The 19,591-nt window shown below is 37.2% G+C and overlaps 2 protein-coding genes across 6 annotated transcripts in view; one reads left to right on the top strand and one right to left on the bottom strand.

Moving 5' to 3' along the window:
• sntg1 (syntrophin, gamma 1) overlaps positions 1-12,533 on the bottom strand; it is a 48,435-nt gene extending 35,902 nt beyond the window's left edge. For 2 of the 5 annotated variants that reach the window (XM_079863093.1, XM_079863094.1), the window contains exon 1: positions 12,172-12,533. The gene's annotated coding sequence lies outside the window, so the exon portion shown is untranslated. Of the gene's footprint in view, positions 1-3,704; positions 3,740-12,171 lie in introns of those variants that run through there. The other 3 variants (XM_079863090.1, XM_079863092.1, XM_079863091.1) reach the window with 2 other exon arrangements.
• A 4,095-nt stretch (positions 12,534-16,628) lies between these two features.
• On the top strand, positions 16,629-18,419 carry snai2 (snail family zinc finger 2). The gene is made up of 3 exons (XM_079863528.1): positions 16,629-16,854; positions 17,536-18,048; positions 18,212-18,419. Exons 1-3 carry the CDS (start codon positions 16,776-16,778, stop codon positions 18,391-18,393), a joined length of 774 nt encoding a protein of 257 aa, XP_079719654.1. The 5' UTR covers positions 16,629-16,775; the 3' UTR covers positions 18,394-18,419.
• Positions 18,420-19,591: the final 1,172 nt, after the last annotated feature.

The raw sequence follows: 19,591 nt of genomic DNA, 5'->3' as shown, positions 1-19,591 counted from the left end.
ATATATATAAAAAAACTGTAACACTGAACATTTTCTATGTTTTAAGAAGTTTCAAACAGCAGTTCTATGAGATATTTTGGCCTCTACATGTGAAAATAAAACACATGGTAAATAATGCATTGCTGCTTTCTAGAGAATGCATCAATCCCCCAATTGTAATGGTTTTATCTTTTCCTCAGGACTTTGAAAAGAAATATTGAATCCTGGTAATTGCATTTAGTGGCCAACATTGAGAGCGAAGCAATCTAAAACAATTTACATCACTTCCATTGTGAGCCTCATCTATTTCTTACTTGTTCCCTGAGAGAGATATTTTGAAGGCACAAAGCACATAGTCAATACAGTCAAATTAAAACGGCGGGCTTCCAACTACACAACTAGCCCTTTAGATTCATAATGTTAGTGCATGATTGCTTCCAAACTATTCAGCTCCTAAACAGTGTGCTAGTTTAAGAGCATTATCTGCAGGAACAGCACAAGCATTAAACTATTACATCTGAAAGCAGTCCGGTTAAGTAGCTGTGGATCAGCTCCAAAAAAAGTAACAAGACGTATGTTTTTGTAAATTGCCTCCTGCCTCGACTCAGAATTGGAGATTGTGGAGGCTTATTTCAGTATAACATAATGCAATGTGATCTCCCATCCTGAGGCTTATTCATCCATGGCCATTCTGTGTGCTTTCTATGCTGAGCACTACTTCACACATTTAATTTCACTACCCCATGAATTCCTTTCTGAAATGTCTAAAATAAAACCATTAAAACTACATCATGCATGGCTGACTCATTTAATTTAGCTTCATATGTGCGTGTGTCATTACAGCAGCTGGGACATGTAATAACTGTAAATGTGGGCAATAGAAACATCTCGCCGTGTCCTCATCCATTAGTGAACTATTTTGTCTGGCTAACCTTCTGCGCTTTGCTCTGGCTGACATCTTTAACCTTTCCTTTGATAAAACACCACAATTGTAACTACAGCTGGGTTTTTGCTTTATTGCCGACTCCGTCGGTCACAGTGGACGGGGAACTCAACAAGTGTACTTATCACCATCATAATGGCCAGACCTTCGGGCCGCCACAAAGGCTATTCATTTCTGCCAGATCCTGGTAGCAACAGCAGCTCAAAGTGCTTAAGATTTTTTAAGATCCAGACTAAATTACCAAAAAAAGTACCAGCAATAACAGTGGAACTGCATTTGATAAATGCCACGGCACATAAAAATGCACACTGGCTGCGTTTGAAAGCTTAGGCCGTCAGGCAATGACTTTGCAGGCAGTGTTTGTGCTCAAAGGTAAGTTACTTCACAAAACAGATTTCAGACAGACTTCTGATGGTTATAATGGTTTAATGATCTACAACAAAATAAACAGGGCCCGGTTCCCCAAAACGTTCTTATCGCTAAGTAGTTCTTAACCTATTCCTTAACCTCTCTCTTAACGTTATGGCACGATTCCTGACACGTTCGTACGCTAAGTATATCTTCTGTAAGTCACACTTTCGTAAGGTTGGTCTGGACCACTCTTAGCTTTACCTTATCACTGTTGCAGGTCTATATGAATATAATTCTGAAGTTTTAATACACCCAGACAGTATTAAATTAGGCTAATTCAAGTGTTTTCATGCAAAGAATAAAATTGTCATTACACTGATTGTTGTTAGATTTTTAATTATATTATTATACAATATTATTCATTTAATTAAAAAGCGCTTTTAAAGGGCAGTGAAAGCATAGGCTTGTCAGTTAAGTCCTATTCGGATGCTAATATTGTTTCTCATGGGCTTGTATGGTATTTTAAACATTTATAGGGGTGAGTCAGTGATTTTAGTGCCGTCCGAATCCATAATATCAGTGTTTTTTCTCACCCAACCCGCGTAAAAATCCCTGTCCAAATTAGTAGGCTACCTACTGTTTTTTGAGAAACAGGTCGTGTGTTAATTTAATTGCCGTCTGAATCCACATCTCTGAGTTTACAAGAAGAGATTCAAAATTCACGGTTTAAATCCTTTTTGATCGCTGCCGAGCACCGTACGTAAGATGTAAACTTTTATTACTGAAATGCTGGAAAGTATTTACAAGAACAATATTTCATTGCAGCTCCACCTCAGCGAACAAAACTGGGAAAGAGAAGAAAGCACGTCAAATTTTTGAAAAGGTTATTGTGGCAGCAATATATGTTACAATTTTAAAATATGTAGGCTAGGCTATTATAGGCTATTATAGTTTGGATTATTTTTTATAATATCCAATAGTCCTAATAAATGTAATTTCAACTATTTCTGAAGTGCTTCTTTAATAAAGAACACCGCTTTCTCACATAAACAGCCCCTGCACGAGAGAATAATTGATTCTCGAGCCATCGATATCAACCAATTCAGCACCATCGCCACGGACAGCACCCGGTAACGTCGCACGTAAGAAGGTATATCTTAAGCAGCTTTCTAAGGTATGGTTCGGGGAACACACTTAGGAACATAAACAACTTTGGTAAGATATATCTTTCGAGTCTTCTTAGCGCGCTAAGAGTGAGCGTTATCGGGGAACCGGGCCCAGAGCTTTAGTGTTAGCTAAGTGAATATTTACTTACCACAATACTTATTTCTCCCAAGAAATGGCATCAAAATTGGAAAAGTTTGGTCAAAATTTTACATTTACACACTTGACCACCCATTGCAACTTTCAAGCGCCATTTTTATTTTTTAGCGGAATGAGACACACAGGATTGTGGGATATAGGCAGTGATTGAATCTGGAAATAAAGTAAAATAACTGAGAAATATGAGAATTAGTCCTCAGATGCCATGTCCGTAATTTAGCAAACAAGTAATAAAAACTCAGTGAGTGTTTTAGCGCAATTTTCTCACCTCATGGGATCACAACACTAAGAGATAGTAAATCTTTTCCTGGATTTTTTTGGTGCATTCCCGAGATTAGACCTTCCTTAACATAATGCCGAAAACCCGAAGTCTCTAGGTGGTCTGGTTGAGGAGTAGATAGAAGTGCAAGATTGGTGCGCACAGACGCACAGAACAGAAATCATGAGTTAACAATCGCAATTTGTCCGGTGGAAAATTGCGCTAAAAATATGGCATTAATTAGATCTCAGATAGATTAAAATAATATATTACTCCACCACCTGTGTGACATCATTTATCAGTGTGGTTGAACGACACATTTGCGACAATACGGTTTCGGGAAACAGTCGTGAGTGACTAGCTAGTTGATTTCATCAATGATGCATCATACTATGACAGTTAAGCAGAGAGTTAAGTTTACTGTTTACTTTCACTTGAGACATAACCGGCTGTGTTTACATAAATACTCCACATGATGGCCATTTTGACATAATTGTGTGTGTATTCGACTATTCAAGCGCAATAAGACTTGAATGAGAACTGAATCTGCAATCGCAGAAACAGAAAAATCTCTAACGATAGACATTTTATACCAACGGTAACGATATCGTCATACCAGCCCTAGCAAGTCGCGCCCCAGATGAAGGTCTCTCAGGACAGAAAGTAGAGCTAACATTGGATTCCGACATGCCTTGTTACCTTCCTACCACTGTATGCCACCTGCATTCCTTTTTTTCACCTTTCAGATGCAGCCCCTGTCATATAGACATTGCTGAATGTAACCATCTGCAGTTAATATTTCCTTAAGGAATGAATTTAATATTCCCACGAACACCCGCACACACATACACTCAAACAAGAAGTCAAACGGCTTGCTCGCCACGCTGCTGTCTGTGATGCTGATGCCCTATGAAGGTCGATGTTTTTCGCCCGGGTTTCTCTCAAGCAGGTGAGTGAACACGCTCCCATGAGATGTAAGCCAGAAAACCACATTTTATCAGTGTATTTCACAGCCAAGACACGGAGAGAGCAAACACGCTCACACTGCTCTGGGCACCGGGCATTTCCACTGCCTAGAAGCGAGGCAAAAGCACACTGCCGTGTCACGGTACAAACTGATTTTCAACCGTAGTGTTTGTTCAAATAACATGGTTGTTTTGTATATGATATTATGCATAAAATGAGCTTATATTGGCTAAATTATTTGCTAGATGTATTCACATTGCTTTATTTCAGCATGCAATAAAGGATTCAAAGCTTATATTAGCTATTAGAGAGTCTCATGCACTTTTTTTTACCCTGCAAAAAATACTAGGCTACCATGGATATTTGTACATTTCATGTTATTGTTTAAAACTATCATGTAAATAAATATAATAAGCAAAATGTTCGTTATGTTTTGTGTGTAATATGTGTATAATCAATCAAATGAAGTTTTTTTAGATGCAATTCTCTTTGCATCTTCATCGTCGTGTATGCTGGAAGCCACATGTTACATAAATAAGTCTGTAATTAAATGTCAATTAATATGATCTCTATAATATAATGCAATGTAATATATAAAAAAAAATGTTTTAACTATCTTATATAATAATATTAATGGACCCTATTCTGAAATGTAATGCAAGGTTCTAAGGTAATATAACACAAAGTATAGTCTTATGTACATTACATTTAAAAAAAAAATGAAAATATAAAATTTTGCTAGATTTATTATCTTCACAGTCTGCGAAAAGGGTCCATCATTAGTAATAATAAATAATATTTAATAATATAATGTAAACATTTCTCACCAATTACTTCTAAGACAAAATTACTTGAGTTAAAAAATAGAGCTACAGTATCTTACTGTATCAATGATTGTCTTATTTGTTTCTTTCATAAGGAAAATTTTAGGAGAAACATCAGAAACAATGTTGAAGCATTAACTGAGATCTCATTATGTCTCTTGCTATGAAAGAGCTCTAAAAATTACAATAATCGAATAACGAAATCCAATACAACATGATTCCACTACAGTAAGGAATTGCAGAAGAAATAAACACATTTGAGGATCTCGCCTCAAACTTTGTAGCTTGAAATAATGTCCAGATAGAAATGTCACACGGACTCAGATTTGTTAGGCCCGATCAAGTGTTTCCCAGCTTTCTGGACACTGTTGCACTGTTGAACACGCTTAGGGCGAGCAATGCAAAGGTCATTCAGAGAGTCTGGGCATGACGTTACGCTTCATTAAAGTTTCATCCTGGCTTCATCCTTCCACATTATCCTGCTCTGACATCTCATTGCCAAAAGCAACCTTGTTCTGCCCGCTGGGCGGGTCTCTGTTTAGCCCTCATTAGTTAATATACCAGCGAGACCCGCTGACCTACATCACCACAACAAACCACATCTACTAAGAGGCAACAATGCGAATGAGGCTCGATAAAATAGCGAATGGTAGATTTATAGACTCAAGTCCTGACCTCTCTCTCCGTGACGGATGACTTTTGGCGAGGCAGTGTTTGAAGGTACAGAAGAGGTGCCAGAAGAAACATAATGGACACATGAGACTCATTACACCAAACAAAGATGGGCAACTAATTACTGCCGCTGTCAAGTAGCAGAACGAGCCGTATCGTTATTCAAGACCAAGACAAAGTTTGGTTTGTTTATGAGTTAACAGTCTCTCAGCTCAATTGTCAGAGAGACCAGCCCATTAAAAACAGAATAAATTAGCTGTGTCGACAAGAGACTAACTGGCACATATTAGTAAACATGATGAGCGTCGCTGAGGCGGATAACTCGCATTTCCGATGACAATCAAGATGAATATTTATATGCATAGACCTAATTTTGTTATGGATGCAAGTATGCAACAACTGACACAGAATTTGAAATCTAATAAAAACACTAGCAAAAATGTACCGTGTTTTTGAATGTGCATATCGTAGTAACATTGTGATATTTTAATATGTAAACAAACACAGACACGCCTTTGTTAATAATCACTTACTGATCTTATCAATGATAAAACGTTCATCATTATAAAAGATAAAAATATGAGACAACAGTCCAAAAAGCACTGGGAATTTTCAATGTTTGTTAACTCAGAGCTCAAAGCGAGCCTCGGGTTCGAGTCTCCTCCAATGACAGCAAGCCAAGTTAGTTTACTATTAACCTTCAAGGTTGAATGGGCAGGCGAACTATAGTAAACTTAACCAATATGTCCAAAACCAGTGTTATTTTAGTATTATTGGTAATCCATATTATATTTAATTAGCTGTCATTTTTCATATTAATTTTAGTTTAATTATTAGTAATTTTGTTATGTGCTTCTGTCATTTTTATTAGTTTGTTTTAAATATGACTAGGCTATTTAGGTTTTAATATGTAGATTTTATTCATATATAATTTTTTATTATATTATTTTATATTATTTAAATTACTACAAATGTTTTTAATAGTTTTAGTTAATGATAATAGTCATGTTCCAAACACTTGATTAAAGGAGAACTCCGGTCAATTTTAACATTGAGCTCATTTTTTTGTAAATTTGGAGTGCTGTCAGTACAGAGAACAACGACAAAAATCGGTGTTGCCTACACCGTGTTATCCTCTTTTTAAAATTTGCACCCTGTTGACTTCAATGGGGCAAGTTTTAAACCTGCTTTTAGCCTCTTAACATCCTTGATGTGTCATTACAAGTGCACAGGTCATGTGAGTGATTCCTTCAGAGTGAACACGGTGAATCTGACTGCAGTAGATGTGAAAGATATGAATAAAAATGAAGTTAATTCGGCCAGCGCTCATACCTGTATTTACATCCTGTTTTCGGTTGAAGTCCACAGTAGTCGATTGTCGAGTTCACGCGCGTGATCATAGGTAACTAACTAACTGCGCAAACTCGACAATCGACTACTGTGGACTTCGACCGAAAACAGGATGTAAATACAGGTATGTGCACTGGCTGAATTAACTTCATTTTTATTCATATCTTTCACATCTACTGCAGTCAGATTCACCGTGTTCACTCTGAAGGAATCACTCACATGACCTGTGCACTTGTAATGACACATCAAGGATGTTAAGAGGCTAAAAGCAGGTTTAAATATTGCCCCATTGAAGTCAACAGGGTGCAAATTTTAAAAAGAGGATAACACGATGTAGGCAACACCGATTTTTGTCGTTGTTCTCTGTACTGACAGCACTCCAAATTTACAAAAAAATGAGCTCAATGTTAAAATTGACCAGAGTTCTCCTTTAATTCAGGAACGAAACAAGTAGTTATCAAATCATTCAAGCAACTGATTCGATCAAAACTGCTGATTCATTCAGTCAATATAGATCTGGTTTACTATCTCAAATGGTGTAAGCCACTGTATATTATTATGTAAAATTTTAATTTAAAATATACTATTTTACATACTTCCTACTTTTTGTTTATTGCATTTTTTAAACAGACTAAAGCAAATAAGACTTCTAAATTTCATGTAATTGTGTACATTACTGTACCCTGGTATTTCTTTATAAAGGTCGTTATAAAACACTTATGTGTGTTATATACAGAATACTGATCGAGACATTTGTGGTCTGAATTGTGATTCTCAAGGAACAATAACTTGTCAATAATATACTATAAACTCCAACTAGCAGTCATTGTGCATGTGACAGGTTCCACGGCAATGAAGAAATTTACAGATAGAAATGAGTTCACATTTCAGGTCAAGCTCACAGAGGCTGAAAAAACTAAATGACGCTTGTTGCTAAAAACTGCTGCGCTGCCCTTGAATGCTGTACTTAACCCTCAGCCGCTCGAGAGACGCTGAACTTAGCATCCATGCAGTTGTGAATGAGAAAGCAAAGAGAATTTATTATTCATGACCCATTACTTTATATTCTCACCACCTGGTCACTCAATCTGAATGCACTGAAACCCCACACGCACAATGCTGAGCTTAATGACGATGGAAACCTTGAACGGCACCTCATTCTAACACCAATCACGTCTCTAAAGGTGCTGCATCATTTCGAGGCATTCCAAGGGGCGGCACTGTGTTTGTGGAGACACCCATTCTCAAGCCAACAAAATTTAAAGATCAGAAATCAGTTAAACAACCACAGAGCATGACAAAACGGGCTCTATTCTAGCAACCAAACAGTTTAAACATGAAGCATCAGCCAAAAAACAAGGATCATCTGGCGACAAAAGGCTGAGCTTATTATTGTGTGCACTTGACAAGACTGAATTAGCATGACTGCTTGAAGCTATTGTTCCTTTTGACTTTGACTATCCTTGCATGCATGCAAACACATTACACGTTCTGAAAACCCATATGGTCCATGACAATCTGCATCCGAATAAAGAAACACGCATTGTAACACACTTTACGGCTCAGTGAAAGTGTAGACGCATGCAGAGTTTGATGAATATTTCAGGAAAAAAAAACTCTAAAGAAAGACTACAGTTCTGCATGTTGTAGTTTTCTCCATCATATTCCAACATTATTCTAGAGGAGAGCAGGGTAAGATGTGTCACTTTTTACTTAAATTAACCTCTCAGTCAAGAAGAAATTCGATAAAATGAATACGTATTCTATCAACTGATTGAAGACAGCATCTTTAGTAAAGGACCATAGAAATGTATATATAAAAGTATTTTTTACCCACATGAGGAGTAAGCCATGTAATATTAAAGATTAACTGAAATTCACATATTTCATTTTAACTGAGGATATACTGTATATTTGGAGAAAAAAAATTACATTTAGTATAGTCCAATGCATACTCTAAATGTAATGTCTTATTTTAATGCATATTATTCACAGACAGATTTTTCAAAATGGTATTCAAATATTAGAATTTTTTTTTATATACAGACTATATTATTGTAGCGAACCGATTGTCGATATTTTGCATCAGTATTTGTATTAATTGAGCTACCGACACAACTTACCCCACAGCTACCACTTTAGGAAAACTATTTATTTAATAATTCATGGCTTTAGCCACCTTTAGCTAAAAAAAAATATGTGTGTTTTAAACAGTGCCAATTCATCAGCATGTATCATATTTGCTGTAAAATAAAATGCACTTTACCTGCATAGCATAAAATTTACTGGCATGCAAAAAAAAAAGCATAAAAACACTTTTCATATGTGCATTTTTCTAAATATATGTCCATTTATTAAAAGAAATATGCACAGTTTGTCTGATTAATGGGGTGACACAGCTTACCCACAGACACGTTTTACCCAAATTTTCCTTACACCACATGGCCAAAAGTTTAATGCACTTTCAAACACCAGACCAGTGCTTACTGAACATTTAAGCTCAAAATCATGGACATTAATAGTGAGCTGATCCTCTCATTGCTGTTTTTACACTCTTCAGAGAAGGCTTACACTAGATGTTAGAACATGGATGAAGGGATTTGTGGTTAAGTCATTCCAGAGGTTTTCAGGTCTCAGTATATTGATCACAATTTATGTTTGGGAATGGCTGTTCATTAGTTTTTACATACAGTGTTCAGTGTTTATTCAGAATAACGTTCATGCAAGACATTTTTGATTGATATACCAATTCTATTTAATTACATTACTAACGGCAATGTTGCATAAAAGTACGCGCACTATTTAGCCCGGAGAGCACCAGCATCAAAGCACACCATTATCATCATATCGCTCTTATACGCACCCCATCATTTTCATTGTTCCTGCATGCTTTCTTTTAAGCTTGTTCCACAGAAATCACTGCTGTTACAAAAGCCTCGCCATCTGTCCCATCCCATTTTACAAGAAATGTCTGCTGGATGCTTCCGCTGCCTAATGGATCAAAAGAGCACTTGTCTGTTACTATTCAGGGTACGCTGGGTAACCTTGAATGCTGCCACCGCTGCGATTGCAAGTGAGACAAAACGATAAACCGCGCACTGCAGGCATGAGCAAAGATTTGCCTGGTGCCTTCCTGACACTTACAGTGACAAGGGGATTCGGTGGATCTCTTATAGGAAAGCACTGATGGGTCTGAAGCAGCTACATCCATGAAGAAGAGAGCATGACTCTAATACAAATAGAGATGCAGTCAAATAAAACATACAAATCTGACATGCTGTAGCAGATATATCACACATTAAATATTCATTAAAGGTATATGAATATTTATAGCATGTATCAAGCTATTTAGTGAAATCTTGTCTAAAATAAAGATTCCAAATTTCACAGGGATGCCGTAGGGTTTCCAAAATAGTCTTTCTGCCAACAGTTCTAAATAGAACCATTTAAACCATCTAAAGGATTCTATATAAGGTTCTAAAAGGGTTCTATCACTCGCTTCATATAAAGAAACTTTCCATCATGGGATCATTTTAGAACTTTAGTTTGATTGTTTTAAAGGGTTAGTTCTGTCATCATTCACTCACCGTCATGTCGTTCCAAACCTGTAAGGCTTTCGTTTATCTTCAGAACACAAATAAAGATGTTTTTGATGAAATCTGAGAGCTTTCTGTCCCTCTATTGACAGCAACGCTACCACTTTGACGTTTTTTAAAAGTTCATAAAGAGATTGTAAAACTAATCCATATGAATTGAGTGGTTTAGTCCCAAATTTTCTGAAGAGACACGATCGCTTTATATGATGAACAGATTGAATTTAGGCTTTTACTTACACATGACAGGGTTGACGGTGAGTAATTAATGACAGAATTTTCATTTTTGGGTGAACTATCCATTTAATTTGGTTTCAGTTCAGTTTGAATGTTATTACATTTCATGAATTAAACGTCTTGTATACTTTATCACTAGGGGAAAAGAAAAAAAGAAATAATCTGTAAAACACGAATGTGCTATGCAATCATTTAAACATTTATCCTTATATAGAACCTTTTTGGCATAAAGAGTCCTTTAAAAATTGAGTCAAGAACCCTAGAGATTTTTTTCTAGCATGCACTATAAAGAACCTTTTGTGAAGTGGAAAGGTTCCATGAATGTTAAAGGTTCTTCATGGAACCAAAGAAAGAATGCCCACAAATAAACTTTATTTTTAGAGTGTATGGATGTTCATAAAGGCATAAAATACCTCTTATTCTGTGCAAAAGATTAAATTTCTAAATCTCTTGACCAGACAAATTCTCATCTCCCTAATTATCTGTCTGCATATGTTTTGGGTGGGTTTATCACTAACTTAGAATTTTGCTAACTTGCTGTTTTACGGCACTATAGCTTACCATAAAACACAAGAAAAGTATTAACGGAGGAAAGACGTATTTTTAGGTGAGGGAAAACCACAAGATATTCAGCAGCTGTCTGCAGGTCACATTCAGGTTGAGTCAACAACGCACATAACACATTCACTCCTCCCTCGGCACAGTGAACCATTATCACTATATTTAAACAGTGTTTCGTGTTAATGAGGCACTATAGGGTTTATGTGCGTAATGAGCAATCTGTCACAGATCACGCTGGCAAAACATTATGATAATGCTGGCCTGTTCATGTTGAAGAACGCAGAAGGCTCATCCTTCTAGTTATTTGCTTAGTGGAGTGAGAGAAATGGGCTATTGATCTAATGAATATGAATGTGAACACAAGTCCCACATTCAACACAATCACAGATGGGTTACAACGAAAAAGATGACAGCTGACCGTCTGACACTTGTGGTGCTAAGTCAATTCAGTTTTATGTCTACAGCTCTTTAGGCATATTGTTTCAAAGCAGCTTTACAAAAAATCTCTTTGGGAGATGTTTACATGCCAAATATTAACAAGCTAGATCATATTTACATGTTTATCCAAATGAATTATTCAATCATATTAAACTGAGGACAAATTGGGTGCTTGAGGATATGAAACCCTTAATTAAAAATGATGGGCGTCCCTAAAGACTCATCTTTGAAGGGCTGCCAGCAGAAGAACAATTTGATAGACAATGTTTAGCATAGGGCTGAGAACAAGGAGGTATGTGGTTTATTGCACCTGATGTTGAATGGAAGATCTGACACAGCAAAATGTGCATAAAGAGGCTGTTCTGAGCTCCAGGATCTCTAATGCAGCATCAGAGGCTTATGCTCTCAACTTTAGGCAACAAAGCCTCTTTTTTATTTTTTAGATCAATTGGATGGGTGGTCAGTGAGATTCTGAAAGGGATTTCACTCTCCAGTTGTGCTCTCCATAATTTGATTTATTTCAAGGGTGACTAATTTGGTTAGACACTCTGAAGGTCTTTCAAAAGCTTATCAAATACAAAAGGAAGGGGAAATTTAAATATGTGCATCTATTGAAATGCATTAGATGGAAACACACAGCTACTAAGAAAGCACTGCTAGTTAAAAAAACCTTACCTGATATTCAACTAACAGGTGGTAATTTGCAATTGGTTCCACTCCTTCAAGTTCATAATTCTTCCATCCCTCTTGCATTTGTCATCAATGTCTATGGGAAAACGAGTGATCAGCCTCCAGATCATAACGACCACTAATGCACAGTCTCCATCCGCAACCGCTTGGGCAAAATTCTCCAAAGCGAGTCCTTTAAACTTGCTCTTAGTTTATATTCCCACAACAGGCGAGACACATCTGCCGTCTTGTTCTCCAGCATCCTCCGCAATCTGAGCCATGCAGCTTTCCATCTACATATCTCCTGCTGTCGCTAGGCATCCTGAGCAATAATAATGACCGGCTGAAAACCACAAGTAGCGATGTCCGATTCGCGAACGAACCGTTCTTTGAACTGGCTCTTTTGAATGATTCGATCGAGCCGATTCGCACGCGTTTGGAAGCTAAATCACTCGCATTTGGAAGAACTTTCTGTGTTCGAAACGGAACGCTAGTGTACTGCATATTGCGCAGTATATACTGTACACTGCCTACTATTTTTTTTACTTTTTTATTAGTATGCAGGCTGCAATAATACACATTTTAAACAGTAGTAGGTCTAGGCTAGAAACATGACCTCATTATGTTGCATGATTAGCCTAATTGAGTGTGTGATGTACCATTTTCAAATATGGTTCTGCATTTTTAATTCAAATTTGTGTAAAATGACTTAACTTTAGGCTGTCTGATCAAACAATGAGAGATGGTAAAAATCAATATCACTTACAGTTCATTCGTCACCCTAGAAATCGATGAGTGCACTGGGTTACACTGCACTGCCAAAGCCATTTGAATATTCCATGCCAATCTATGCCAAACATAGTGCATAATGCAGAAATAGCAGCCTAGTATATTTTATACGTTTGGAATAGCATAGCCTACTACCAATCTTCTTACTATTGCTTCACAATATAACATGCATACTGTAGCCTATAGAATGTAGTAATATAGTATACATAATATACTGGAAGTAGCCTATGCAGTAAGCATAAACTACAGTGCGTCCGAAATAGCATACTGTCTGAGTAGGCTCTACTTTTGAAATTGTACTTACTTTGCGACCGTTAAAAAGTACAGTATGCACTATATAGTATGAATGTGGGTAGTATGCATGTAATCTGGACATACTACATCCGCCATGTTGTCATTATCATGTGACCTAGTCGCTTCACTTCCATTCATAAATCCTCTCCCGTGGCCTCATGGGATAGTAAAGTATCCATCCTACGCACACTTCAGAATCTCGACGGAAGTAGTCGTCATCCGGGTACTTTTCAGCTAATGTTTTTTGAATACTATGTATTCGTACACTACTGTTTCGCCTACTAATAGTAGTAGTACGAATAGTAGGGAAGTATTCGATTTCGGACACAGCGCTAGTCTTCCTCTCCAATCTATAGAACTAAGTTAGGCGGCCTATGTCTAAAATTAAACTGAGGGGGATGATGAAATCTAACCTAAAAACGTAGCATAAAACCTAAAATGTAGCATAAAAACCTATATAGGTAGATCTGAAAACATTTGTGAGCCATGACTCAATCGAATTTGGGATTTTGTGTTTTGAACCGATTCATTTGAAGAGAATCTTCCGAACGAGCCGATTCGCTAACCAAGCCTGCCTATGCTAATCACACGCGCCTTTTCTCTCTCTTTTCCACCGCTTCATTCCTTCATTGTTGCCCGACGCTAAACATCTGTCCATTTTAGTCTGAATATAATAGCATGATATTTATAACGGAAAGTCAAAGCTGAGGGAATAAAAACGGTGCAGATAAGCACGAGAGGGTGCCACTTTAAGGCTCCGTCATGTGCGTGATTCTCAATGCGGTATTATTTGGTGAAGGAGGCAGAGGAACCCACGGGCTGTGCGAGAACATTCCCCACAAAGCTTTACATAACCAACGATGTTTCTACACGTTACAAATGATCAGTTTTAACAATGAGTTCACAGGCACGTGCTTGAGTGTTGCTAGTTAGACTACAGAAAAGACTCGTTATGATTGGAAAGAAATGAAGAGCTGTTGAAGTAGGCTATAGCTAGAAAAATATACATGCAGTCAGCATGTTCTCTGTCTGCTCTGGTTCTTGTTTAGCTGCATTTTTGTATATCACTGACATGCAAATGATTAAAAAAAAGGGGGAATATTTGGCACATACAGGCACACTCTTTCTTTCTCCACTATATTCTCTGTTGATTTTCAGTCTCTAAACTGGGTGATCAAAGATAACAAAAAGGTTACAATTTTGACTCCCACAATGGGTTATCCATGAGCGATCACCATTGTGCCTTTGAGCAAGGCACTTAACCTTAGGTTGCTCCAGGGAGACTGTCTCTGTAATAAGTACTGTAAGTCGCTTTAGATATAACATCTGCTAAATGACTTGCTCATACAGTCTCACAGCAGATTAACATTAAAATAAAACATATATTGAGTCATCAAACATTCTGCTGGATATCTATCATTGCACCTTATCTAGAATGGCCATTACTATGATCTGCTGAAGCAGAGGTTGTGAAGGAGTCTGATTGTGCTGCACTCACATTTATTTCCCTTCTTTCAGCAAACACAATCCAGTCTCTGTTCGTCAATACATTCATCCGGCCCCATGCAATTGGAGTCAACAATGCATGCACAAACAGTTGACATATATAGGCTAAATAATAGCAGCTAAAAATTATTCAAACTAATGGAACAAAACTAATGCAATGCATTCAAATATATATTTTTATATAAAATAATGCATGCAATGCATTGTTTAAACACACTTTTTTTGCAGTGCTTTATACCACCAAACATGCAGACAGAGAAATACAGACACATTCATGTCATTGAGAAGAGAGAAATGAATGCCCTTGCTTTTACGACGCTATGAACAAAGAATACCACCTTCATTTCTGTAATTAGTTTTGGCAGATAAGAAATCTGACTTACAATTAAAATTTCCCCCAGAAGATGTAGAAAATCTGCTTAGTGTGTGCCTGTTTTAATTACTCAAGACAAGAGTTCCCATTGAGAGGTGCTTCCTTTATATTCACAGCAATGATGTGATGATGGTTATCTGTTATCTCTGTTTGATGCTTATTGATTTCACCTATTCACTTTTCTTATTGATGCTTCTTGAGCAGAAAATGAATCCAAATATCATATACAGTTTTCAATCACTTTGGTCTATGTTGCTTGACTCAAGTATGATGTGTCTTTATGAACTATCAGCTTAACTCTGAAAACACTCTTTGTTCTGTTTCACTGGAACACCCATTTAAAATCAGCTTTCCATTTATGAATCGTTTCTAGAATTTGCTAAATGTAAACGATTCAGAGGCGCTAATGGTTCTATCAGCATAAAAATGTAGTGACTTTACAACACAATGAACAGTGACTGACTCCAAAAAGCAATTAGACACCCAAGGCACAGTAAAAAATGTATGGCATTTTTAGATAAAAAAATATCAAACACAATGACATTCATAAGAAAGATACAGCACAAACACAAGGGAACATGTTAGAATAGTACATTTAAAATGTAACATACAGGGTATAAAATGGCTCTAATCAACTGGTTTATTGATTTGAGGTGCCTCCTTATCATTTAAATATACCAATTTAACTTTTTTGGTAAAACTTGATAATATAATTTGTATGTATGCATTTAACATATTCCGTTTTAGTCTTAATTTACTTCTCCATCCCCTTTATTATTTACATATTGAATTTTTTTTTACACAAGACCTAATTAACCTTATTCACAAGGTAACTTATTAATCATGCTGTATTAGAAGTAGCTAATACTGAACACAAGAGGGCGCTAGTGAACTGCGTGTAAACCAGACGTGCTTGAACGTTTATGTTGAATTTTATAAAACTAACTCTAAATCCAGAACTAAATGTATATGATGTATATTGAATTACAATTTTTGAAAATATATTTTTGTATGGTTTGATTTGAAAACCGGCATAACAAGATTACAAGTGGCTGGTGACAAAATGAACGCTTTTTAAAGGAATGTCTAGTCAAATTAAACGCCACCAACATAAAGACTATATATATATATATATATATATATATATATATATATATATATATATATATATATATATAAACACACACACATGCACAAATCATTTAGAACCAAGAGGACCAAGATCACCTTTGATGAATCGTTATTTTAAAGGTCTTTCCTGATTCAATCATTAAGGAATAATGAAATTTCAGCAATCTGTGTGCTTTGACCATCTGTGACAAGTCTGAACATTATTTCACCTCCATACACAACTCTAGAATGAACACCTGTCTTCCTTTCCCTGACCACGCCCCCTAAAGTCACACCTCTATTTTGATTGGGCCGGGGGTCATGAATATGCACATGTCAAACGCTCGGCCCCTCCCTTTGCACCTGATTGGAAGTATTTACTTGTTTTTTTGCACAGAGGTGCTGGAGTTTTAGAGCAGCTCTGCGCTGGAAGATGAAGCCCTGCTGGACCGAGCAATAAGGATTACAGCGATTTGACTTTATAAAAGAGAAGAAAGGACCATTATTATCTGCCAGAGAACTTTATACGTATTTCAGGATGCCGCGCTCATTCCTAGTAAAGAAGCATTTCAATGCAGCCAAGAAACCGAATTACAGTGAACTGGAGAGTCCAACAGGTAATAGACTTTTTGGTTTGATGAGTCTAACTCCTAACAGTGAAAAGTTCAAGTTATTTCAACTTTTTAGTGTGTTGCAACTCTTCGTTAAGTTTATGGCACTTTGCGTGGCAACACACTAACACGTAGGCTATTGTTTATTGAATTGATCCATTGCCTTTTTTTCTTGATATTTGTGGTTGTACATGAAGACGAAATAGCCTACCTAACAGGCTACATATCTAAATGAAATAATTGCGAATCAAATCCAAAGGATCCTAAACGGGATGAGTTCCTACTGGAAAAATAGCATTTTCATTTGACTCTTATTTCATCCCATTATGATCGTTTAGAAACGTTTACAAAATATCTCATTTAGAAACCCAGTACACATCTTTTATGATTGTTTTTTGTCGAAGGATATCCATATCATATAAAGTCACTCAAATGGGTAGTTGGTGCATAACATTAGAGTTTACCTTTAAATGTATATGAATGTTCAAGGGAAAGTGTTTATCGTTGGTCCTGTAACTGGTTCCCATTTGAATTGGTTCTCCAGTGTAACAAATTAACTAAGTGTAAAAATTCCATTTATTTCCTCAATGGCCATAAAACCTGCATGCATGATCATTTTAAAAGAAGATTTAGGAATATGCCACTTATGAGTGAACTAACATGATTGCATTTCCCCTTTTATTGCAGTGTTTATTTCCCCATATGTCTTAAAAACTCTCCCGGTGCCTGTTATACCTCAACCTGAAGTGTTAAGCCCGTTGGCGTACAACCCGATAACAGTGTGGACTACCAGCAGCCTGCCCCTGTCACCCCTGCCCAGCGACCTGTCCCCCATCTCCGGATACCCCTCGTCCCTCTCCGACACGTCCTCTAATAAAGACCACAGCGGCTCGGAGAGCCCCAGGAGCGATGAAGACGAGCGGATACAGTCCCCCAAGCTGTCAGACGCTGAGAAGTTTCAGTGCAGTTTGTGTAACAAGTCCTACAGCACATATTCGGGACTCATGAAACACAAGCAGCTGCACTGCGACGCACAGACCAGGAAGTCATTCAGCTGCAAGTACTGCGAGAAGGAATACGTGAGTCTAGGGGCCCTAAAGATGCACATAAGGACACACACACTGCCCTGCGTTTGCAAAATGTGTGGGAAAGCTTTCTCCAGACCATGGTTGCTGCAAGGACACATTAGGACACACACAGGTGAGAAGATCACACTAATGCATTTATTTGATGCTATTGAAACACTGTGGATGTCAAGTGTCTTTCTTCAGAATTAAGATTGAGTGCATAATATAATTATGTTGGCAGCATTGCATGATGCAGCAGTACTTTAACCTGATTTTTATTTTATTTTTTTCATTAGGTGAGAAACCTTTTTCATGCCCCCACTGCAGTCGTGCATTTGCGGACCGGTCGAACCTCCGAGCTCACCTGCAGACTCACTCGGACGTGAAGAAATACCAGTGCAAGAACTGCTCCAAAACCTTCTCTCGCATGTCGCTGCTGCACAAACATGAGGAATCTGGCTGTTGCATTGCACACTGAGAGAGAATCACACACTCACACACACACACACACAGGGTCTGCATTCACCAAGTGCCTCCGATTGTGAATGCTGATCTTGGACCTGCTCTTCCTGTCAGTATACTCGTGATAAACTGGATACGAAGCGCCAAACGCATCCCAAAAAGCTCTGACCATTTAAAAATGCATCACCCCAGGGTCTGAATGAATAGTGTTTGTGGAGTCATTTAAAGATCAGATTCCACCCGAGACGCTACACACTAACATATAAAACTGACCCAAAACAGCCATTCCGCTTTGAGTTTGGTTCCCGGAGAACCTTCAACACCCTCAGACAGGAAAAGGCACAAAAGAAAAGACTGTTTGCCAGATCCCTGGTGGTCTGAACTCACTGACTAAAGAAGCCTTTTCATTTCAGTGTAAACGCAGATTCATTCAACATGTCATGCGCCCGTCATGTGCCTTCCATTTCAACAGTATTTGCCCTGTTCGGGTTGGGTTGGTGTGTACTGTACATTTGTTTACGGATTTGTACTATTTGGGAGGTTTTAAATGTGTAGCCTCTCTAATAAGCAATAATTTATACTGGTTTATATCTGAATGTTAAATAGGTAAGACGGTCACTTTTTATGTTTTTTTTTCTTTTCTTTTTTTTCTGAGAGGTAATCGGTCAGATATTTCAAACCGTAGATGGTGGCACACCAATGAGCTTGAGACCAAAGGAATAATTAATGCCATGTTTTTAAACAGGGAACAAGTGCAAAAAGACATTTTCTTGAATTAAAAGTATTTAAACTTTTGTGCGGTCATAACGCGACAGCAATTAACCAGCACTCAGACATGCAATACTTTGCCATGTGCCTTTTTTCATCAGGAACTTCAGAGATTTTGCCATGTAATTGTTTATTTGAATGTATATGACACTGATATGATTGTACTTTGTATTGCAAAGTGTAAATGAATGGTATGATTTTGTACAAAAAAATAAAATTTACACTTTTTTTGAATAACTCATAGTGATTATCTTTTTGCCATCTGAAAGCAGTCATCATTTCATTACAAACCTGTTTGATTTTTCTTTCTTATGTGGAAAGAAGCAATTTTGAAGAAAGCTGTAGTCTATGCAATGAAAGTCAATTGGGTCCAAAACAACTATTCCTTTAAGCTTTTAACAGCTGAATTGAATAACAATTAGCCTAATGTTTACATTTACATAGGG

This window comes from Squalius cephalus, assembly GCF_949319135.1.
Source record: "Squalius cephalus genome assembly, chromosome: 25".
NCBI classification, from domain to species: Eukaryota; Metazoa; Chordata; class Actinopteri; order Cypriniformes; family Leuciscidae; genus Squalius; species Squalius cephalus.
The sequence above is the reverse complement of the archived record's forward strand: the minus strand, read 5'-3'. Positions and strand labels throughout refer to the sequence as shown.